This window comes from Erithacus rubecula, assembly GCF_903797595.1.
Source record: "Erithacus rubecula genome assembly, chromosome: 5".
NCBI lineage: Eukaryota > Metazoa > Chordata > Aves > Passeriformes > Muscicapidae > Erithacus > Erithacus rubecula.
Window position 1 is genome coordinate 1386298 of NC_136687.1, and position 24888 is coordinate 1411185.

Sequence of the window (24888 nt, forward strand, 5' to 3'; positions counted from 1 at the left end):
ACAACAGGCACCCCACAGCTCAGTCTTCAGCCAAGCCAACATAAAAGTGATTTCTTCTGTGTGCATCCAGAAAGAGAAATGCAGCCCATGACTCCAGCTGCTCATGCCAAAAGCAGGATGTGAAATGGTGAGCAACGTTCCCATTAAGCAGAGTCTGCAATCCAACTAACTGCTCTGGATTTATGGAGTTGGCTGGAAAGGTGGATTTTTGCAGCTAAAAGCCTCCCCCAGGCAGCAAAGCCATTACAGCTGCAAGTCCCCGTGGTCCCTGGGGACAACCTGAGGGAGGAACTGCTGGGTCACAACTGCTCCCCTTTCCTTCACCTGCAGCAAAGAAACCAAATTCCATTTCGGCATCTCTGCTTTTCTTTCCCCTTCGTGCTGATGGATTTTTGGAGACGGGAGAACAGTTCTTTGTTAATTTGTACTGGAAGTTCTGTTCATCCAGGTCTTGGTCACTGCTCGTGTGTTGTCAGCTGAGTCACAGACTTTGAGGGACTTTTATTACAAACGCAGCTGACGCCCCGAGAATGAGATAGCATTTGTAATTAAATGGGGTTTAATGGAAACACAGGAAGGCACAGGTGAAATTAAAGCGAGGCTGCAGTGACCGACTTCTTAACTAACGACTTGCAAATTGGTTACAATTTACATTTTGAAAAGATACATGAAACTCATTAAAGCTCTAGACAAACAGCTCGATGGGCATGAGAAGAGAACGGGAGCAGCTCTGAATGACAAAGACACCCAGAAGAGCAGCAAACTCTGAACGTTTCCACTACGCTGGTTCTTTTTTTCTTGCCCTCCCCAGGACGGACTTTGACAAGAAAAGCAGTATTTTTATCTTTGATTTTTAGCTACCAAATTCCAGAGGAGAAGCTTGCCCGGTGCTGGGACCACAATAATGCAGCTGGAGCTAAGTCTTGGAAAAGACCTCCAAGATCAAGTCCAACTTTTGACCCATCACCACCTTGTCAACCAGCCCAGTCACCTCCAGTCATGGGACACCTCCAGGGATGGGGATTACAACAGGTATTTTCTAGGAACGTGTCCATCCTCAAGAAACACTGGTCAAGAGTCATTTGGAATAGTTTCTAGCCAAAAGAGATTAATAAAATATTGAAGATGAATTGAAAAGACAGCCACAGATGGAGCTGCAGCCACACAGGCTGAACCCTGTGGTCAGGGCATTAACCAGGGATATCCAGATCCACCACCTCTGTGGTTTCACTGCACCAAAGAGCCTTTGAAAGGTTTTGTGGCCCCAGGAGGGAAAGCATCTGAATTTCACTTGTAGGAATTTCACTTCACCATCATTTTTTTCTTATATCCTCTGTCAGCACAACAGTCTTGATCTCCAAATATTTTTGAAGACCTGCTCAAAGAAATCCTTAATCTGGCTGAATTTCTTTTAGATTTATATCTTTACTGGCATTATTTGCTTCAAATCTTCCCCCAGCTTTTAAGGCAAAAGAGGCCTTTATCTGATCAAGTCTCACTCCCTGCATCTCTCAGACATCCTGGCCCAGAAGCAGCTGTGGCTGAACTAGACCAGGCACTCAAATCTTCAGAGCAGAAATGAGCTGTTATGAAACACAACACAGAGGGAATAGCCTTACAATGATTTCAAGCCTTCATATTTCTTAATTTTGTAATGTTGTTTTCGAGAACTAAGACTCTATTTTGATGATGGCCACTACTTGTGTTTAAATTTCTCTGTTTAAGGTAGATTTGGAAGCTATCTCAAGCAGCAATAAACCATTTTATTTCACCTAAAACAAGTGACACTAGTAGAGCAGTGAGAAGAAAGCAGCAGAGCCAGAAGATGCCAAGACAAGTCTCAGAAGCTTCTTCAGAGGCTTTGGCAGGTGCTGAGCTGCAGATGGTGCAGGGGGGTCCTGGGTGGAGCTCACCCCATATTTAGGGGCATCAGCAATTATGAAAAAATCTGCAGCTCTTTGGCACTCTGATCCAGATCCTTCCCCGAGTGAGATCCTGCAATCCAGAGCTCTTCCTGGAAGGTGCTGTGTCCCACTGGCACAAAGAAGTGATGCAGAAACGCTCCCCTTCATCAGCACATTTCGAGAGGATTTGGAAGAATAGCCGAGGTCCATATCCAAGTGGGCGGGAGCTGGAAAGCAGCGTTTCTTCCTGTAAATAAATCCTGCTGCACCAAGGTTGCATCCCTGCTGGAAAATAAGTACATCCATGGGAGAAAGTGGTTAGAAAGTTCCTCTGCACAAACTTGGGTGCCAAGCTGCATTTTCCTAGATAATTCCCGGCTCAAAGCAATCCAGGAACAGCTCCCAGCAGGCAGCTCGCATCCAGCCACCCTCTCCTGGAAGGCGAGGCAAGCTGACAAGTGTGAAGAGGGCGTTTTGTGCCAGTTGGCCCCGGAGGCCGGGATACACGGAGTTCCTGGATGCACTTTAGTTTATTAGCACGGAATCGCCTCTCCTTAGAGCCTCGTTACCGGCCATCCATACCTGAACACCGAGCGTCACTGGATGGAAGCCCCGGGGATGCTCTGCCAGCTGGGCGAGTTCTCCCGGCTGCTCCAAAAAAGTGATGAGCACTCACACGTGGATGTGCCTCCAGCCCCACAAGGATTTCAGTTTAAAAGGATTTTAAGTGTAGAGGTGGAATTTCGGGGTGGTTTAGTGGTGGTTTTGGTAGTGGGGGAAATCGTTGGATTTGATGCAAGGCTTTTCTAACCTTAATGATTCTGTGATTCTGTGCAATTCCTTTATACAATGAGGTGTTTGAGGGGGAATGTGTTATTTGATGTTTTGTCACAATAAACCAAAAAAAAGACCAGTTTTCCCTTAAAACAGCCTATACTGGGATCAGGCACTGCCCCCACACTGGGTGAGAAAATTCCATAGGTCTGCAAATAGTGGATTATTGTGATTAAGGATTTACAACTGCTGGCACAAGGGGAAAGATTTTTAAACTAAAAGAGGGCAGAATTAAACATTAAGGAGGGAATTGTTCCCTGTGAGGGTGGGGAGGTCCTTGCACAGGGTGCCCAGAGAAGCTGCCCCTGGATCCCTGGGAGTGCCCAAGGCAGGATGGACACTGGGGCTTGGGAAACCTGGGACAGTGGGAAGTGTCCCTGCCCATGGATGGAGTGGAATGAGATGGTCTTTGATGTCCCTTCCAATAACCAAATCATTCCATGATTCCATGATATTCTTGCAGTATTTGCATGACTGAGTGGAACAAGTCACGCTCCAGCAGCAGTCACCAAACTCAGTCACCACCCACAGCTCGTCACAGCTTTCACACATTCTCCCAGTGTCCTGGTAGAAAGCCAGCCACAAAATCCTCTGGAATTTACATGGTTATTGAAGAAACCAGAGGGATTTTTTTCAGACTTAAATTAGGAAAATACAAAAAAGGTTTCTGTGAAACACCACCCAAGGGATCTCAAATATTTCACAAGACTCTGGTGTGGTATCAAACCGACCTGAGCATCCCACGCTCGGTCCTTCTTTGGGAGTTTAAGCTGTTTCTACACGGGATATTGGTGACACCTACAGGAAAAACTCCTCTGCTCCCTCTGCAGCCCAGAGAGGAGCAGGTGACACCCCATCATTAGCACCATCTCCTTATCAAAGGCTGTAGGGAAATAAAACACTCAGTGCCTTGAGTGTGCACTGCCTGCAGGGCTGGGTGACAAACAGGGGCTGGGAATCTCCAGCTTCCCACATGTTCTTTAGCCAAAGCTGAAGCTGAGGGGGTGTTAGAGGGGGTGAGAAGCTCCACGTGGCCCAGCCAGACCCCCCATGCTGGGCTGACCCCAGGGTGGGCAGCAGGGAGGGGGATTCTGCCCCTGTGCCCTGCTCAGACCTCACCTGCAGAGCTGGGGCCAACAGCAGGAGGATGTGGAGGGGCTGGAGAGAGTCCAGAGGAGTCCAGGAGATGCTCCAAGGATTTGAAACACTAATCTTAGAAAATTAGGATTTTAGTTACCTTGCTGAAAATAATTAAAAGTTAGAAGGGAGTAGTTATGTGAAACTTAAACAATTGATTGTCTGTCATCTTATGTTTGCTCAGCTGTGCTTACAATGGGAAAAGATGAAATAGTGAGCAGATCCAAAGAAACACAGACAATGCAACCAGAAACCCATTATATCCAAAAATCATTTCTATTGTCATTGATAGAAAAGGTCAAGAGTTCAGGGTGAGGAAGACTCGCCTTACTTCCTCCTTTTAAGACCCCTCCCCACAGAAATAACCCCAGACTTAATTCAAGAAGTCAATCACTCATGCTTAATAGCCATTCAAGCTAATTATCATAGGAAGGATGGGAGGAGATGTAATTATGAATATGTATTTATTTGAATCCTTTGCCAATAAACAGACTCTGTGATCACCTGTGATTTTGCAGTGGGTATTAGAGGATTACCCCACGCTGCTGCCCAGCACTGAATAAACACACACTTTGTAACTTTAAATTGTTAGAGAGTCTTTCGTCTGTCACAGCTGAGTATCGATATTAGACCAAAACTCCTATTTTGGTAAATCAGGCTGGAGCCCCTCTGCTCTGGAGCCAGGATGGGAGAGCTGGGGGTGCTCACCTGCAGAGGAGAAGCTCCAGGGAGAGCTCAGAGCCTAAAGGGGCTCCAGGAGAGCTGGAGAGGGACTGGGGACAAGGGATGGAGGGACAGGACACAGGGAATGGCTCCCACTGCCAGAGATTGGGCAGGAATTGTTCCCTGGGAGGGGCTGAGCCCTGGCACAGGGTGCCCAGAGCAGCTGTGGCTGCCCCTGGATCCCTGGGAGTGCCCAAGGTCAGGCTGGACAGGGCTTGGAACAACCTGGGATCATGGAATGTGTCCCTGCCCATGGCAAGGGATGGAACAAGATCAACTTTAAAATTCCCTTCCAACCCAAACCACTCTGTGATTCTATGAATGATTCCCAAAATACCATTTTTTTTTTGAAAGGCTTTTACTAAAATAAAACTTTGCCATAAAACATTCAGCCTGTAGTTCAGTTCTTTTTTGAGAACTTCCCACTGTGTTGCTGGTTCTACGTTGCTAAAATTCAGCAAATCCCTCGGCAGAAGTTGCTTTTCATGGGCTGACAGATCTGAACTCATCTCGAGCTCGTGACAGGGAACAGGAACAGTGTGGAGTCCACGGCAATGACTAATTAGCTAAACCAGTGCTTTTGATCACCTTTAGATGTCCCACAGCCTCTGATTTGCATTTTCAATTTATTAAAACACTTCACCGAGAGTGCTTTAAAGTCACACTGAAAGCATTTCTGCAGCAAGAAAAGGCTCGATCAGCCAGAACTTCACAAGCACAAAATGAAAATGGGGACAGCTTAAAACATTTCTCACTCACAGGGCAGAGCCTGACAAAGAACTTCAGATCTAACAGCGGGTGACCATGAAGAGGGGAAATTTCTTCTAAATCTCCAGTGCAAGTTTGGTTCAGGCCAGGTCAGAACATCACTCCTGACACTCTGCAGAGCCAGGCAGCTCCAGCTTCACCCCATTCCCAAATTCCAGACACCTAAAGGCAAAAGACAGAAATTCCTCGGAGATGTAAATTAAGTTTCACCATTGCCTGGGACACGCCGACAGCTGTCAGCGAGGGGAGGATCTCCCCAGCCTGGGCCCACCCGCCGCGTGTGGAGGACGGCCGCGTCACCAGCCGCTTTTAGCAGCCAACTCAGCCGATTTTGCCTCTGAGTTTTTAATTTCTCCTTTAACTCCTGCTTTAATTCCTTTTTCCGCGCCCTCCCTCAGCGCCCGCCTCAGGCACCAGCCAGGACCCCTCCCGCGGGCTGCCCGCGCCGCGCCTGCCCGATCGCAGCGCGCCCGCCGCGCCGCGCCGCCACAGGCACCCCGCGGGGCAGCCCGCGCGCGGGGGGCCTTGCGGCAGGGGAAGGGGCCGGGGCGTACCGAGGGTGACGTGGGCGGGGCCGGCGCTGCGGGATGGACGCGGTTCTGCTCGCCGCCGCCGCCGCGCTGCTCGCCGTCCTTCTCTTCTTCGCCACCCGCCTCCGCGGCCAAGCCAGGGCAGGTGGGTCGCGGCGCCGAGCGGAGCGGCCGGGGCTCCCTCGCCCCTCCCCAGGCTCGTTGCGGTGGGCGCGGCCCCGCACGCGCGGGTTTGTCGGGAGCCGCCAGGGGGCGCTGCGCCGCGGGCCCCTGAGGGGAACCCGCCATGTTGGGGCAGCGCGGATCTCGGGGGGTCCCCAGGGGTTTTGGGGTGTCCCACGGAGGGTTCCGGGGCTGTCCCGGCGTCTTTACCCCGCTCTCCGTCCGGGCTGCGGGGCTGCTGCCGCTGCTGGGGCTTCCCGGCCTGAGCGGCCTCCGGGTTCGAAGTTGTTATAAATGAGAAACAATAGTCTCGATATTCAGCAAAATTTAGATTACTTTATTTTATATAGACAGAGCAAGCAGCGTGCTGGGAAAAACTTGAGGAGTCACTGCCCACTCCACGCTTCCACCCAACTTGGTTTGCAGCTCCCTTTTTATAGTCTGGTTTTCCTTCTAGTAATCAATAGCTGTTATTGTTTTGTTGCAATAATTCTGCAAGGTGAGTAGTGCTGGTCAAAGGAACTTCCAAACTTCCGTGGGGCAGCTCTTGGGACAATTGGTCATGTAACCATCGGGTCTTGGTAGATAAAAACCAGAAGTGGGAATTCTGATCTTTAGCAGATAGTTTGTGATTGATCACACAAAGGCAGGAAATCTGATTCTGCAAAAAAACCTTTCAGACTATGGAAAGCACTTTTTTTTTCTATTACAAACCAACAGGAGGATTTAATCATATATTTCCCTTTATCTAGATCCATGTTCTTTTCTTATTTTAAGTATTCTGACTTATACAAACTCCAAAACTTCTATTATTAACACGAATTATTTCTCAGTTATCACAATAGGAAAAGAGGAACTGATGTCTCAGAGGATTGTACCACCCTTCAGAGGGACTTGGACAGGCAGAGAGGGGCAGAGAAAAACCTTCTAAAATTCAGCAGAGTGCAGTTCAGGGTCCTGAACTGGAGAGGAACAACCCTGAGCACTGGCAGAGACTGGGGTCTGATTTCATGGGAAGGACTGAGCCAGCAGTGTTCCAAGGAATGCCAAGGGAATCCTGGGGTAAGAGAATTTCCAGCAGGTCAGGGGTGATCCTGAGAAGATCCTGAGATAAGAGAATTTCCAGTAGCTCAGGGAGGGATCCTGCCCCTCTCCTCAGTCCTGGGGTGTGTGTCCAGCTCTGGGCTCCTCACACAGGAGGGACCAGCAGAGGCTGTGAGGATGATGAGGGAACTGGGGCTGTTCAACCTGGAGAAAACTGAGAGGGGATTTCATGTCCATCAGCATCTGCAAGGAGGGTTCTGCCCCAATTTCTGCAATGGCACAGCAGGAACTGAAGCTTCACCTGAGCAAGAATTTCTGCACTGAGAGAGCTGGAAAGATTCCCCAGAGAGGGGAGGGTGGGGAGTCTCCTCCACTGGAGATATTCCAGAGCCATCTGCACTCAATCCTGTGCCATGTCCCACTCCTGCTCCTTTTCCACCTCACCCAGTGCAGGTGTGGGAAGCAGGTGGATGATGCAGCACTTCCAGCTTGGTGTTAGATCAGAGAATCACCTGGGCTGGAAAAAAAATGATAAAATCCCTGAATCCAACCATAACCAACACTGCCAGTGCCACTGTGGTGGAAGTGACCTCGTGTGGGTGGGAGTTGAGTGTTGTGGGACCCCCCTGACCTTGCTGTGTGCTCACAGTGCAAGGAGTGAGGTTGTTTGGCTGCCAGATGTCAAATTAAGATGTTTAGTCAGGACAAACTCTAAACTCTTGGTCAATACCTACATAGATTTTTGGGATATGGGGTGTTTTGGGGTTGGAATGTGTGTTATTTTTCTTCTTGCTCTGATAATTTTTAATTAGGAGGAAAAAGCACACCTTTAGTATAAACACAGTCATTCAGTGACTCAGGAATCTGTGTTAAAAGCAGATTTTTCTGATAATAATTAAATTTTCCAACACATTTCTCACACACTTCTGCTTCCACAGACCTGGTCTAAATCTTTCATTTGGAAATGTTTGGAAATTCATGTAATTTCACTGGATTCCTATGAATGAGGAGATGAATTTTTGGTAAAAGTGAGGGGTGCATGTCCTGGAGAAATACATCATTTCCTGAGCTTGACTCCTGTCATGATTTAGATAAATCAGGGGCTGTGGCCTATGGGAGGATTTATTTTCTCTTTAAGCATTCAAAGTTCTAAATTGAAGCCCAAGCATTACTTTTAAATAGTGTGAATTATTTTTAAAAAACCTTTAATATTGATTTTGAGCATGTTGGTTGAAGTTAATTTACATTCACCACAATTTAATCACGTTGAAGCCTTTTTTAGTGGTAACTCTTTGACACTTCCAAGTTGGTCATGCTTTTTTTAGTGTGCTTGTAAGCTATTTTTTACTTTAATATATTAGTTTCTGTCATGATGAAGCCCTTCACAGAATTTTAGCTGCTGGAGATGACTTTGTTCTCTGTATACAACAGAAATTATTTTTCAGAACCACTGGTACTGTGGTGTCTTTAGCAGCCACAAAAATTTAGTTTTAAGCAATAATTTGCTTTCCTATTCCATTTTCTTAGGTGGAAAATGGAAGCTGCCACAATTCTGCCAATAAATCTGTTTTGCCACCTGCAAAAGACTTGAAACCAGGGACATTGGACCTAAAGAAGTGGTGGGAGCTCTCACCTTTTCAGGGATTGGGGCAGCAGCTTCCTTTTGTGTTATCTCATGGAAATTGGCTTTTTAAAATGTTCAGGACTTTAGGGAGTTAAGGATCAGGGAGGTAAATTCTGTACCTTTGTATTTGCTTTGAAAGGTCACTGGGAGCAGCATATTGTCAGCAAGATCATGCCTGGACTTGTTCTGCTGAAAATTTAAAAAACAAAAGTGGCAATTCTTGATTTTACACGTGGTTGCCACCTCTCTTTCTGATAAGCTCCACTGGACCAAAGCAGTTCCACCTGTTGAACTTTGAATCCCTTTCTGAATTTCAGAGGTTTTGCACGGGGGCAGAAGGTGGAGGCACTGTGTCCCTGGGACAGCCCTGAGCTGCCACCAGTTCCTCTAGTTCCAGAGCTCCTCCTGCCAGCCCAGGTGTCACCTGCTCATCTGGGGGAACCCAGGGGAAGCTGCTGTCATTGGCAGGGGGTTCTCTAGAAAAGCATCTCTGCTCTGAGCAAAAGTTTGCACAATTTTGTGAAGGGACAGATTTCTACCTGCAGAGTGAAATATGAGGTTCTGATCTGGGCTCTCAATGATTCCATGGTGGTTTTTTTTTTTTTGCAGTGGTGCTTCACATCCAGTTCAGGAATGATTTCTCCTCTCCCTTCAGGAAGGAGACACAACCAGAGTCTCAGAGCTGCTGCTGTGCCCTGGCTGACAAGTCAGCTGAAATAATCTCTGCACTGATGCACCCTGAGCACCGAGGCAGAGCTGCTGTGCCCAGCACAAAAACATTCTTGGGTTTTGAGGGCTGAGTCAGACCCTGGACACTGAAGCTTCAAATACAAGCTGAGCCCGTGTCCATTTCCCCGTGTCCATTTCTCAGAGGGCTGTTGAGTGTTTTGTTTGTGTTACCTGTTAATTTGAGGGGTTTATCTCATTAATTCAGTCTGGCCTGCCACTCTGCAAAGCTTGTGCATGGCTTGTCTCACCTCCTTAATGCTGGCCATTAGTTTTCACTCAGATGGCTCTGGATCAAGGCTAATTAGTGCTTGTGTGACTGATCTCTGCATGATCTGACTAGCCTGGGGTGCCACTGCTGAGACCTCTGCAGCTCCAGGAAAATGAAGAGATGTGTTCAGATAAGTGCAGCAGCCAAACCCTGCCCTGTGCTGCAGGAGGAGGTGAAAAAAAAACCACCCAGCAGGGCCAGACCCCAGAGCAAATCATTCTTGAGCTCAGATCTGATGGTCAGTCCAGTCCCAAGGAAAAGGAAATGTGATTTTTGAGTGTGTCTTCTGTTCTGTGATGCCTCCCCTCTGTGTGCCATCAGTGTGTGACACAGCAGAGCTGAACTTTCAGCATTTTGCAGCAAATGCTGAGTCTGGAGTCTGGTAGGCAAAGCCCTGACCCCTGAGGGGGCAGGTCCAGGTGTGTGACAGCAGAGCAAATGAGGATTTTCTCCTCCTTAGAAGGACAGGAAGAAATGCAATGAGTAACATTCATGCTTTCCAAATCCCTGCCCAGCTGAGTGCCTGGCAAACAGAAGCTGTAGGATTCTGGATTCAGAAAGACTGGAAAAGTCCTTTATGATCATCCAGTCCACCCATTCCCCAGCACTGCCAAGGCCAGCACTGCCCCATGTCCCCAAGAGCCACATCCACACAAGTTTTAAATCCCTGCAGGGATGGGGACTCACCCTGGGGAGCTGTGCCAGGGCTGGACACCCCTTTCCAAAAGAAAATTTTCCCAAATATCCAATCTGAGCCTCCCCTGGCCCAGCCTGAGGCTGTTCCCTCTCCTCCTGTCCCTGTTCCCAGACCCCCCAGTGTCCCCTCCTGTCAGGGAGTTGGGCAGAGCCACAAGGGCCCCCCTGATCCCCCTTTTCTCCAGGCTGAGCCCCTTTCCAGCTCCCTCAGCTGCTCCTGGTGCTCCAGACCCTTCCCCAGCTCTGTTCCCTTCCCTGGACTCTCTCCAGCCCCTCCAGGTCTTTCTTATTGGGAGGGGCTCAAAAAGTGCCCCCAGCACTGGAGGTGCCCCAGCAGTGCCAGCACAGGGGACAGACACTGCCCTGGCCCTGCTGCCACCCCAGGTGCCCCTGGCTCATGTTCAGCCAGCTGTGTGCTGCTGGAAAAGAATCTGCAGTCAGGAGAAATATTTCAGGGACTGGAAGGAAGGAAGCTAGGAAGCTTCATTAAAACATTTCTTTTCCTACTAAATGAGAATCCATAGTGGCTTGATGTCTTCTGTTAATGTGCACAGTTTGGTGATGTGACAAATACTGTCCAACAGCTGCCCTGTGTGTTTGACCATGATATGGGGCAGGTTTGGTGGGGTTTAGTACATCCTGAGTGAGCCCAGTCCCCTTTGAGGAATTACTGAACCTCCTGTAGGGAATTAAATGGAGAAAAGCAAAGAGCTTGGTTCACATGTTTTTCTCTGTGAGGGTTGAGCTCTTCCGTTTGAAATAAATGTATGGCTTATAAATAGATTCCTCTTTCATAAAATGCAAAGCAGTCTCTGTTTCACAGGACAACAGGAACCAAAACCAGCATGAATGAGTGCTGGAACTGCACAGCTGAGCTGCTGGGCAGGACCATCTTGGGAATTACTGAAGCTTGCAGGTGAAAGGATGCTGAGGTTTCAATTACATCATATCTCAAGAACTTAGGAAGTGAAATACTGCATTTGTATAAAAAGCTTTTTGCAGAGTGTTTTTGGCCTTTATCAGTGTCCAAGAAGTGATGATGAAAATGTTTCCTGTAGCATTCCAAATGAGCTGTGAGTAGGACTGGGCAGGCCTTGAAGCAGCATCTCTGGAGCCTGCCCTGGTGATTTCTCACAGCCCTGTGTTGTCTGCAGAGGTGGATGGGAGCAGCAGGGTGACAGCAGTGTGGCAGGGCACTGACTCAGTTCCAAATGTCACAGAGTTTGTGGGGGCTGCTGACACCCTGTGACATCTCTGCTGCAGCAGCTGAGCTGCTGAGGGCTCTGCTGGCCAAGGGCTGCCCCAGGAGGCTCTGCTGTGCACCCTGCTGAGCTGGGGCTGCAGCCCTGTCCTTATCAGCCCTTTGAAGGCCCAGATAACTGAGGTGAGCTGCAGGCACACCCAGATTCAGTCATAATGAATCTTATTTTCTGATGGGAGATATGCTAATAGGAGTTTTTTTTTAGGAAGGCATTGTTTGGATCAGGAGATGCTGGAGACTTGGCACAGTGTGCTCCTGCTGGGACACAACATAATCCAGCAGATCACAAAATAATTGTGTCCTGAGTTGAGTGAGTAGTTTTGCAGTTTTCCATGAGACCATTTAAATATTTGCCTAAATTAAGGCTTAGAAGTTAATATTTTGCAGGATTGAGCAGGTAACAAATACCAGTTAGGCTTATCAACAGAATATGCAAAGCAGGTATCAAGAATGATCATTTTACCATTATCTGTTGGGGTTCTTTTTTGCATTACTGCCATAGTTAAAATCAGCAGGAAACCTCAAAAAAAGATAAATCTGAGAGTTTCCTATGGAAAACTTGTGAAATGAACCCACTGGTCAGTTCCACCCTCCCAGCTGCTCCTGTTAGGATGTTCTTCATTTGCCAGATCTTAATTAGTCACTGCAGCATATGCAGAGAGGATGGCAGTGAGATCTGCAGTGACTCTTAGTTTGCACCTACCTTTGTTTTGTGGAGTTTAAATCAGCGGGGTAAGATGAAGTTACTCTGTAACTGTGTTTATTTCAGCTGTAATTTGTGATCCTAGTTTGCTCTTGTCATGATTTACATATTCCTCTCTGAAACATTCACCTCTGAGTTTTCAATCAGCTGAATCTACATTACACAAGCACAAATTAAAATTAAAAAACCGGAATACTTCAGAAAAAAAAAAAACCCCACACTTTTGGGTCCTTGCTGTAGAAGCAGAGGCAGAAGTGAAAGCTTTAACAGGAATATTTGATTTCCCTCTTGCAGCTGACGAGGAGCACCAGCAGAATGTGGCAGCAGCAGCAGGAGGAGGGGCCAGGCCCCGGCCCCAGGGCGAGGAGGGGATGCCCCGGCGCCGCAGGAACATGGGCAGCAGGCTGATGGCCCAGAGGAGAGCCCAGCAGGAGGAGTGGCTGCAAGGTAACACTGGCTCCAGCTCAGCTGCACACAGTGAAACAGCCCTTCCCAGCAAGGGAAGGGGTGCAGCTGCCTCCTGGAGGAAGTGGTGTTTTGCCCTTTTCTCTATATACCCCTTACATTTAACCTCTGCCTCCTCCTGAGGTGAATCCTGAATATTACTGGTGTCAGACTCCTCACATCCTTCCTGCTTAGCCATGAGGGGAATTAAATTAAATTAGGGGAAAACAGAATCCACACCTTGCACTGAATAACAGGCTGTAGTAAATTACTGATTTCTTTTAAATTGGTGGGAAGCATTCATTCCTCAATGTAATCTCTACAAAATGTGGAGTTTTCTCTCCAATGAGCAATCCAGGTGGTGATCAGAATCAAGTGGGTTACCTGGAGATCACCACAGACTGCAGCATTTTGCCAGCAGGTTGTTGACAATGTGTTGTGTAAACCCTGTGCTGCATTTACAGTTCACAGCTATATTTCTGTGGTGTGGTCATAGACAAAAATATAGTGAAAATAACATCTTTCTACACCCTGTAAGTTTAATTCCCTTTTCTGGTGAAGCTTGACACATTATTCTCTTTATTGCTAAAGAGATGAGATCACCATGATTCACCCCCCTGGATTCTTTCTACTTTCAGATCGTGGGTGAAGTGTTCAGGCTTTCTGCTCAAGTGGGATTTGCTGCACTGGGGTTTGCAGTGGAGATCAGGGTGTCTCTGTGGTGTGCAGGAGGTGAAAGCACTGAGCACACACCTCTGTGATGCCTTGATAAGGGACTATTTGCACTTTGTTCAGCTTTTCTTGCCCTGCAGTTTGTAGAAAGCCTCATGTTGGCAGGTAAATGTGCTTTTCCAGCTAATTATGTTCAGCAGTTTCACAGATGGAGATTGGACAGGTGTGAACTTTTCAACTTTGGTTATTTCTTCTCCTGTGATAACATCCTGGAAAGAAAATGGAATCTAAAAATACTTGGTTTTCAACTCCAGACATCAAAAGTTTGAATGCTGAAGGCCGACAGTGAAGCTGTCAAAGCAAACAGCTCATCTTATCTTATCTTATCTTACTTTGTCACTCTGGCAATAGAAGAATCTGTGTCATTGGGCTTTATAAATAATTCTTTTGCAGCTTTCTGTACATCAGATGCAAGTGCTGCTGCTTTTGCATGAAGTTCCCTTTGAAATGACATGGCTTCTTTTATTTGTTTTCCCTAATTTCATACCCAAATTAAAACAGCTTCTTGCTCTTTGCTTCTGTTTTGTGCTGCTTCTGTGGGTGGTTTTGTTCATATTTTGGGATGGTTTTTCCAAGTGACTGAGCACAGGTGCACAGCAGGAGCAGTGAAGCCTTTGGAGAGTGAGCACACACTTGAGCTGTGGAGAGAAGCTGCTGTCCCTGTTTCCCCAGCACTGAGGTGCTCAGTGGCCATTATTAATTGGGATTAGCCACCCTCTGTGCTGCAAATCCTTCAGCCTGGCCTTGAGCTCCCTGTCTTAATGTGGGGTTTGGGTTTTCCCCTTACAAAAGGATGTGTTGAATGTTTTAAAGACCTCTCTGCAGACATGTGGCACAAGCCTGGAATCACTCTGGGATTTATCCCTTTTTTTTTGCATTTTCTCTGTGTCACTACAATAAAGAGCAGTTTTGCCTAATTGCTGCTTGCATTTGAACCAGCTGGAATAGCAAATTCTCTCCACAGCAGAGTTTTATGCTAAAGAATTCATTGACTCCTTGGAAAGAGAGCCCAGTGCAGCACCAGGGCTGAAGAGCAAAATTATTTGACAATTTAGACAGAAACACCAAACCCAAGCCAGTCTGGTGCTCTGAAAACTTCTGAACATCTGCAACCAAAGAAAACTTTTTTTTTTTTTTTTAATTTGTTATGATGTTGTACTGGTAAGTTTCTGTTCCCTGTGTGGAATTTCCACTCTGGGCCTGTGCTGAACTTTGGGCAAAGCTGCCTGATCCTTCTCTGTGCCACTGATTCCTTCCAAGAAGTGATTTCTTCACCAGCCCATTGCTTCAAGAAGCTGACACTGACCTCAGGGAGGGTGTGAGGATTCTCTTGTCCATCCCTGTGTCCCTGTAAGAGTCACAAAGGAGTCAGGTGGGAAGTGCTGTTGGCACCAAAGAGTTCTGCCTGCTGGGAGCCAGTTCTGCTGACTCTAGGAAATGTCCCCAAAGCAGCACTTGCAGACTTTGGAGTTGTGGTTAGCATGAGGGTTTTCTGTTTTCCATCTAACAATCAGATTTCAATTCCAGAATGAGAAAGAAGCTTTGAGGGTAAAGTTGTAGCCCACGGTTTCTGTTGTGTTTGTGCCAGGACTCAAATCTCTCACAGAAGAATGGGGGAGGAAAAACAACCTCAAACTCTGGGCACTAACATCAAAACCTTGAAAACTTCATGTCCCTTCAGTAGCTTAAATCTTAGTTGTGGATCTGGATCTGGATCTGGATAAAGCATCATCTCAGACAGAGATAGTAAGTGATTATCTTCAATATTCAAATCTACACCCATTGCCAGTGGAGCTAAACCAGGTTGTAATTCTTCAGCTTGCTGGGGGATTTAGCTAATTAAATTAGTTACAGATTGTCACAGACAGACAATAGTGCAGCAGCAAATATTTTGACTTTGCTCCCAGAAGGAAAACCCAACAGTGTTCCTGAGTGCCAGGATCCATGTGGGCTGTGCCATGGGACAGGACCAGCCAGGTCTCACCCTGCCTCAGTTTCTCAGTGAGGACTGAGTGCTCCAAGGTCACCTGTCAGGAGAACATCAGTACCTCTAAATACCTTCAGCTCACAAAAAATTGCTGGGACATGCTTCTCCTTGGTGACAAAGTAATTCTCAAAATGACTGAGACCCCTGAGCTGTTGTAGAAAAATGGTTTTGATTGCCTTAAATTGCCCAATTTAATTCCAGCCACAACACTCCTGCCTTTCCTGCAGCCCTCTGCAATCTGGCAGTGTTGTTAAAAGCCTCTGTGCTCTGCACATTGGAGCAGGGTGCCTGTTCCTTTCCCTGTGCAGAAGGAGTCTGCAAGGAGAGTTGTGTATTCATGTGATTAGGTTGAGATCCCTGCTAGCAGACTTAATTAACTCTGTGTGTCTTAATTTAAATTGAACTCAGACAGAGGTGGCTTTGTGGACTGGCTACAGCCAAACTGAAAATGCTGCAAGGCATAAATGGGTGAGGATTTCAGGCATTAATCATTTAGGGCAAGAGAGGCCAAGCTAAGCAGTGGGAAAAGGGGAGAAATTGGAGTTGGACTGAGGGTTGTGGTAGTGTAAATAAACAGCATTACCCATTTCCAATTTCCAATTCCTTCTATTCACCATCCAAGGAGGGTGTGCTTGGCTCTTGTTTTTGCCTGACTGATGCTCAGAGTGCACCCACTTGGATTCTGCTCACCTCTGGGTGCATATAAGGGTGTTTTGTTGAGAGCTTTTACTTGGTTGCTGATCATGTGCAGAAAAAACACTTGTCCAGCTCTCAGGTTGAGCTTGACCCTCCAAACCTTGTCCTTGAACACTGCAAAGAGCTCAGGAGTGCAGAAGGTGCTTCTCTTGAGGCTGAATTTTGGAGCAGAAAGTGAACCATTCTGATATTTGCATTAAAAACTTCATTTCCTCTCAAGTGACAAGAAACTCATGAAGATGAAATAATGACAGGTACAGTTGGGTTGTCTTGATCCAGCTGTGGTAAAAACAATGAGGGTGAGGAATTTCTGTCACTTGGAGTTGTGTCTTGGGCCAAAACTTTGCTGCTGTTGATGTGAGGGAGAGAGAAACTGGTGATTATAACTGCCCTAAATCATGGTATGGTGAGCAAGAAACAGCCTTGTCTGAGAAATGCCAGCACTTTTCAAAGTGTCCCACAGAACAGGCACCACTGGGTCTGCTGGGGGTGTGGATGGAAAAAAAAAGGAAAAGGGAAGGAGGTGTCAGAAGATCCTCAGCAGCCCAGTCCATTTCCAGGGAGTATTTTTCAAGGGTTTGATTTTGTAAGACACTCATTTTCACATCTTCAAAATGATCTTTCTGACTTGTGGCAAAATGTGTTGCTGAAAAATGAGGCTTTGTTTGGTTTGGTTTTTTAATAAACAGCAAGTAAGGACTCCCTCAAAGAAATAATTTGCTTTTGTCAGGTTGCTTTTATTATTTACCCCAATCTGTGACTTCTCTACTTCTGGCAGCAACATGAAACTCCAAGAGGTTAAATATTCCAATATCTCCATGGCTTCTCTCTGAGCTTTTAGCATTGTGCATCTGAGCACAAGTGTTGGAATCTCCAGTACAGTGAACATTTGGTTAAATTATTTTATTTCCACAGTATCAGTAATAATAAATCCAACAACTTTTGACAGTCTTGAGTGCTCAAGCTTGTAAAATGAAACATAATAAAGAAAAGTTAATGAGTGCAACATAAATGAAATTAAAAGTTCCTCTCTTCTTTTGCATGGCAAGGATTGGAGATCAGAATCTCACATTTTTCTTGGTGTTAATCACTATTGGGAAAGAAAGCAAAAAACAAAGGTTTTAAAAGTTTTTAAAGTTATAATAATTGGGCATTTAAAAATGCTCTTTATTGCTTTGTATGACATCTGAGCTCAGCATTCAAATCTTCCATCTAAAATAATCTTGCATGAGTGTTTTCTGCTACTTTTTTGGGGGGAAATAATATAAAAATAATTCTTCATCCCCATTGAGTGATGGATATTGTGCATAAGTTCCAGAAGAACGTGTTTGTGCTGAAATCTCTTAAAATAAGCACTTTTTCTGAGCACTGAAAGATCTGGAAAATGTGTAAATTTAGAAGCAGTGATGTGATCCCACGCTGTTCTTGTGAAATGGAGCTGTGTTAATTGGTGTAGTAGTTGAAATTATTTTAATGCTTAATCAGTAGGAAAACCTTTCTAGTACAGTTAAACTTTGACTAATATCCCAACTAGTGAATCAAAAGTCAGTTTTGCCTTGCTGCTACTCATCCAGTGAGTTTGGTGTTGTCAGAGTGCCCCCAGTGAGTGTCTGATCCCTCTCAGGCACAGACAGGCTGTGCAGGAGGGGGCTCTGTGGTTTCTCACTTCTGCCAAATGGTTTTAGCTGAGAATAAACTTCACATTCTGCTCTAAAGCTCTGGCCTCCTTTGTGTCTGCTGCACTTTGCTGCTCTGAGTGTTGCCTGCTTCAGATGAATAAACAGTTTCTTGTTCAGTTTCTCAAGTGGGTAGCTACCAAATTAAATTAAAAATTTCAAAAACATAGAAATTAAGAGTAGTTATTAGACTATAAATAATCCCACCACAGGATTGTGTTACTGAGGGATGGCCACACCTTTCCAGTGGCTGGTGTCACCCATCTGTTGGGTATTAATTACCTGCTGTTAATAACATCATCTGCTTTTGCCTGGCATCTTTCCCACCTCTCCTTTCTCTTACTCCTATTGTTAGGTGCTGCATAAATAGTAAATAAGGCAGCTGGCTGTGCCCAAAGGACTTTTTGTGAGTAGCCACCTGTGCAACTCTCATTCTTTTTCATGGATGGGAATCCATTTGCTTCACTCAAAATTTAAAAGGAAGCAAGACAAGGACAGCTAGGCCAGGTTGGATGGGATTTGGAGAATGAGAGGATATTTAAGGTCCTTTCCAATCCAAACCATTCTGTGGTTCTGGGATAACTAAAATACACAATGCTGATGGTTGATATTGGAAGTTTTTGTCTATTTTGTACACAGTAAAGAATTCTACTAAATTTCTGTCCTGATAGAGAACACCAGCACAATTTCTAAAGGAACTGGGAAGCATTTTTAAAAAGAAGTCTATGTATTTTCAGGAATCCAGACATCTTTCTGACTGATTACTTTCCTGTTGTGCTGCCTCTCAATATATTCAAAATACCAAGGAGAAGCAAAGATTTCCTTTAGCCACCTCTGAGCTGAGAGCCCCACATTTGTGTAAAGCAGAATATGTGACACTGGTTGTGCCCCCTGACTCTTGAGATGGGAACTCATGGGACTGTTAAAATCACAGAATGGTTTGAGTTGGGATGAATGTTAAAAATCATCCAGTTCCACCCCCTGCCCTGGGCAGGGACACCTTCCACTAGCCCAGGTGGCTCCAGTGTCCAGCCTGGCCTTGGACACTTCCAGGGATGGGGCAGCCACAGCTTCTCTGGGAATTCCATTCCCCTCACAGGGGAAAAATCATTCCCAGTATCCCATGTAATCCTGCTTTCTTTGAGTTTTAATGCTGCCTGTGAGGGGTTTCCCAGCTGGACACACACCCAGCACTCTGACCCCCTGCATCACCCCCAAAGCTCAGGGACAGATGCAGTGCAAATTCCAAGGGGTCTCCCACTGTTGTTCCAGCCAGGAGTGTGTGAAAAGTGACTGTTAAAAGCTGCTGAAACAATCACTGCTTTATTAAAATGAAATAAAGAATTTCTGGCTATGTGCAGCATCCTCCCTGCTTTTGGTGGAGCTGTTCTGCTGTAACAACAAATTGATTCAGCAAATGCTTTGCCTGTGTGTTTATATTCCTGTCAGCATGTTCAGCTTTATTTAGTCCTTATTAATTACCCTAATATCAGGTTTAGTGCCCTGCTGACCTCCCCAGCTCTGCTGAATCATGTGCTGTGTCTGCATCCCCATCTCTGGTTTTTGTTGGATTTAACTCCACACACTGGAGGAAGTGATGCTTAAGGGATCCCATCAGATGCTTCAAACAGGAGGAAAGAAATGCTCCTGAACAACAAAAGGCATGTTTGATCCAGAAGTGGGGAAAAAAAAGCCTTTAAAACAAGCCTTCCTTAGATTTCTTCCTCATGTCTGACTCAGGTAATCTTAATATAGATGAAATCTGAGAAGCCCTCAGGTGGAATAGTGCCATAGATGGTGTTTTTGTTTTATACTTGTGGTGTTTGCAAGAAATGATTTTCTAAACAAGAATACCAGAGCTGAGCTGTTAATTTTGGAGTAATAACTGCTGGTGCTGGGTGTGCTCACCTATTGTATTTGCAACTCCCCTCCATGCTGTATTTAAAATATAAATAAAGTTATTTTAAGCATCATTAAACTTAGAGAAGCCACTGTGTCAGCTCTGAGTATCCCTCCTTGCTCTGTGTGCTGCAGGAAAGGGAAACCCTTTTGATCATCTCAGTACTCAGACTCCAGTATTCCTCTGAAGCCCTCTCAGAACCAGGCTCATATGAACTCCATCTGAAAACAGCTGTTGTTTGAGAGCCACCTACACAGCTCTCAGATACATTTATTTCTCATGGTATCTTGGTGATTTAACCATAGTCCTGTTCTGTGACTTGGAATTAGTAAAACAAGAATGTTTCCAACCTAATTCTTCATAAAAAAAGAAGGGGGAGTGTCATTGATCCATATGCTCCTTTCATAGCAGCTTTTTGAGTTCCCAAAAAAAGGGGTCCAGGTGCTCTGGAGAGATCTCCCTCCAGAAAACATCCTGGCACCAGCCCTGCCACATCTCCTCCAGCTTGGATCTGAAATCAGCATTGAGCAGAGCAGCACTGGGGATGCTCAAAGCACCAGTTTTACCCAAAAAAAGGGATCCATGTGTGGGGATCTTTCACTTTGAGCCTGCCATGACTGTGGAGATGTTGTGTGGTGTTTGTGCAGTGAGCTGAGGATTTCTCTGGGAGGGCTCAGGTCACTCCCCAGCACTTTGGTGGGATCAAGGACTGATTTAGACCAGCAAATAAAGTGGCCAAATATTCCTGAGTTTTATTCAGGGAGGAAGTAGCTGCATTTAAAAGCTCTTTTTTTTCAGCCCTTGAGTGAGCAGAAATCCTCATTTTGCACACCCTTTGAGCATAAAACTCTTTCATATTTCACCCTTGCAGAAATCACCTCTGTAAACAACCATTTGTCATACAACAAGCAAATATTTACATGTCATTCTCTTGCAGGCAGACCCAAGATTTGCATTTCAAGGATTTTTTTTTTCCCCCTCATCCCTGAAAGGTTATTTTTGTCAGGCTGGAACCAGTGGATGAATGGGGTGCCTCTGAATCCCCCCTTTTTTCAGTGGATGTGCTCTGCAAAATCTGAGAGTAACTGGGAAGAAATTCTCTGCAGGCCAATATTGAGCAGATAAATAATGACAACCATTAACACAATTTATGTATCAGAAAAAGTCTCTCTTTTAATTGTGGAAAGCAAGAAATATTTATGAAAAGCCTTCCTTCAAAGGATCAAGGAAATTTTTGCTTCTGCCTTCACTTGAGTGTGTGTTTGCCTTGTTACTTCTGCTCTGTGGCTTTGGCAGTCTCCTGTGATTTTTTTTTTTTTTTCCTTTTTTCCATCTAAAAGGGACTTGTCTGAAATGTGTGTGTGTGTCTCCTTTTCATCTGCTGCTGCTTTCCTAGACAGCACTGAAGTTTTCTCCAAGGGACTTCTGACAGATGATTTAAAATTTGTCATTTATGCCATGTTGCAGAGGAAGAGGATGCTGAGGAGGTGCCAGAATTTCAGGTGTCTGGGAAAATTGGAGCAAAGAAACAGAGGAAATTAGAAGAGAAACAAGCCAGGAAAGCACAGAGAGAGGTGAGAATTTCCTGCCACGTAGTGAGCAGAGCCTGAACAGCTCAGCAGAGAACTGGGGATAGCACAGCCCTGAAAAGCAAAGGCACTGTCATCCCTAAATGATTATTTTATCTTAAAAATGTAAATTCACCTTTTGCTGGCCCAGTGGAAAACAGTGTCTCATTTTCTTTCAGTTCAGACTCGTGGAGAGGAATTAAACGTTATAATTCTCTTTTTTTTTGGATGTTTCTGTTGCTTTCCAGCTTCATGTCTGCCCTTAAAAATGCCCCATGGTGCTGTGGGGTTGGGAGGAGTGGTTCAGGTGCTCTCAGAGTGTAAAAACTTGCTTTATTTTACCTGTGATCTGCCATATTTATTGTTTTTACAGACTGGGGAAGATGAAAAGCATTTTGGTGTTAATTCCAGGGAAGCAAGAGGCTTTTCAGCCTTCTGAGGGCAGCAGTTTGTGCATTTTCCTTGGAATTACTCTATTTTTATTTTTTTTTGCAGACTGTATTGTTCTGTATGAACATTTTGAAAGCTTTTGAAATCCCAAGTTGGGAATTTTAGTGTCACCTGAGGTTTAAATCCAGTGTAGTAGATGGAGCAGTTGGTAATAAACTTAATTATTGTTTATATATAAACTTTCATTACAAATATTTTCTCAGTCAGTGCTTTCATCATTTTGTTACTTTCTATTCTCACTGTATTTAATTTTTCTTCTCTTTTTTTTTTTTTTGGTAAAAAATCTGAGCAAAGCTGAATGAAGTTGGATAAGCATCAGTTGGTAGAGCAAGGAACCTTCTGTTTCAGTTTAAAACATGCTGATTTTTATTTCCCCATGTAGACAGATAAATTCCTTGGATGTTTCTCTGAAACACTCAAAGCAAAATTCTCCACTAGAATTTTTTCTGCTTGTCCTCTTAATATATTTCCAAATTTAAGTATCCTGAAGAGCCTGAAAAAAAATCCTTAAAAAATACACTAAACACCCTTTTTATTTTTCCCTCATTTTGCAACAACCTCTTTGGCTTAAAAACAAAAATAAAATTATTTCAAGAGACCATTGCAGCTTTTTCTGTAAGAGATTCTGCCCAGGTCAATGATACATTTGAATGCACTTTATTTTTAAACTTCCAAATCCTTTCTTTTTCTTTTGTTTCCTTAGAGTCCATTTGAACTAAACTTTAAATAAGGAGAAAGAGAATTCTGTAACACAACATTGCTTAGCATCACTGTTGTAATAAGCTCATAAGCACATTCAAAACTTCAACTGTTACTGAGATACAGATAAGACAAGTGAGGAGGGTAATTTCTAAATTTACCACAATGATGAGTGTGCTGAAGGGGAGGGGGAAGTGAAATGATAAATGGCTTTTTATTATTCTTCTTTTTGATGTTTCTTTCTGAGCAGGCATCTACAAGGTGGTAAGAAATCCCCTCATGGCATCATCATATGAAATATTAAAATGTAGATTTTTTAAAAAAGAGTAAGGCTTGGCTTGCATCATGTTTATTTTAGGCTGAAGAAGCAGAGAGGGAAGAAAGGAGAAAACTGGAGTTGAAAAGAGAAGAGGAAAGGAGGAGAGAGGAGGAGAGGATCCGTCTGGAGGAGGAACGACAGGTGGGAATTGCTGTGTTTGTCTGTGCAAAACTTTGCTTTGGGGATTGCTGCTGGGGAAATTGCCTGCCCTGCAGGGACCACAGAGCCTGTCCTGCTGCAGCCACACCCAGATTTGGAGCTCAGCACTTTAACCAGCCCAGCTCTGAGAGTCTCCTCAGGATGGAGATTCACATTTCTGTTCCCTCTGAGCTGGAACCAGCAGGGCAAAAAGTGAATGGCAGCAGCAGCAGCAGCTGATTTTGCAAGTGTTGGGTGAAATTTGTATGATTTCATTTTAATTCTATGTATTTGCATGTGTTTCCCAATTAAAGATCCCTGAGCTGTGCATATGTTAGCAGAGGTGACCCAGAAAAACAGGTACTGCTCAACTCTAATGCTTTTGTTAAAGACTTTTCATTAGTGAGGGAGGAAAACTTGATTTCAGAGCTGCTTTTTGTACTCAGGCCATCAGTGCTGCTGGCTGACAACTTCATGCTCTGCTGTTGCTGCAAGTTGTGTGGTGGAAAGGACAGAGGTGTTCTGCACAGACCCAAGGTGAAAAATTGCAGCCCCCAGCTCTCACTGTTACTTTTTTTTGATTTTTTAGAAATTTGTGTGTCTGGTTTGTGGGGAGCAGATTTATTTTAATTTGCTCCAAGTGCAAGCTGTGTAAGTGGGGTGTGTTGCTGGTAGTATTTTAAAAAGGAAAAGACAATTTTTGCTTCCTTCTGTCAAAGGCAGGATAAAGCAATTTTGAAAAATAATCCATACATTCCACATACAGATTATATCCATGAGATCTTTATGTGAATATCCATTTAACTCTGGAGTTATTCCCCAAAAATCCTTTTCCTTCTCAACTCTCAGTTCCTTTCCATCAGTAGAAATCCTGAATTTCAGAAATTGGAGGAGGAGAATGTCAGCACTACAACATCAGGAGATGTAGAAAAGTCTGAGATTTTATAAAGCAGCTTGACCAAACTTCCAGAGGACCAATAATTCCACAGTTTCCCTTCCAAGAGAGATGTACAAATTTATTTCTTTAATATTCTCCTGAAGTTCTGAGAGTTTCATGTTCTTGAAACTCTGAATAAGGAGCTGAAATGGCTCCAGTGCATTGGGGGAATTGTGTCACACTGACTGGACATTAAGTGACATTAAGTGACACTGGAACTTCCAGTCCCTTGCAGGGTGGCAGCCAGCACAGCACAGCACAGCAGGTGAATTTTTAAGCAAATTCCACCTGAGCTGGGCCAAGCTGCCCTGAGGAAACTGTAGGACAGGACTGAGATTTCACCTGGGCTTTAGCAATTGAGCTGGATTAACTCAGGCACAGGTGAAAAGTTGACTAGAAAATAAATTTCAACAGCATCTCTTCACAGAGAAATGCTTATTTACTTTCTTTTAATTTTGTTTCTGTTCAGTTGAGGGCTGTGTAATTTATTTTTGGTTGAATGAGGAAACTCTTACTTGTTTCTGGTCCTAGTAAAGGCTGCATTCCAGCACTTCTATTTCACAAGGCTCAGGGAAAAATGGAATACAAACTAAGGCTCTGGTTTTATTTATTTCTTTATTTGTTCATGTGTTTATTTTTAAATTTTATGCACAGCAATCCACAGAGAACTTGGAAAATTGCTCAAATGCCTTGATCCAGCTTGACCACTTTAGCCAATACCTACCTACTTAAATCCTGTATTTTTAAGTTATTTTAGTTTGGTTAAATGATTTGTTTTCCCAGTGTTTATCAGGACAGCAAGCCCACCCACCAGGCTACACCAGGAACATTATTCTGCCTCTCAGAGGAAAGTGCTTTCAATATTTAATTTTTTTTTGCTTGTGTCTAAGTTGATAATCCAGTAACTGCTGAACATTTGGAGCGTGGATCAAAGTAAATATATCTGACAATATTTAATG

General features: G+C 44.7%; 1 protein-coding gene across 1 annotated transcript in view; it reads left to right on the plus strand.

Annotated features, from left to right (window-relative positions):
• The first annotated feature begins 5937 nt into the window (after positions 1 to 5937).
• DDRGK1 (DDRGK domain containing 1) overlaps positions 5938 to 24888 on the plus strand; it is a 31162-nt gene continuing 12211 nt past the window's right edge. Inside the window, exons 1-4 of the mRNA XM_079307314.1 lie at positions 5938 to 6041; positions 12678 to 12830; positions 21286 to 21392; positions 22894 to 22995. Of these exons, the coding sequence (XP_079163440.1) occupies positions 5954 to 6041; positions 12678 to 12830; positions 21286 to 21392; positions 22894 to 22995 (450 nt within the window). The 5' untranslated portion in view covers positions 5938 to 5953. The remainder of the gene's footprint in view (positions 6042 to 12677; positions 12831 to 21285; positions 21393 to 22893; positions 22996 to 24888) is intronic.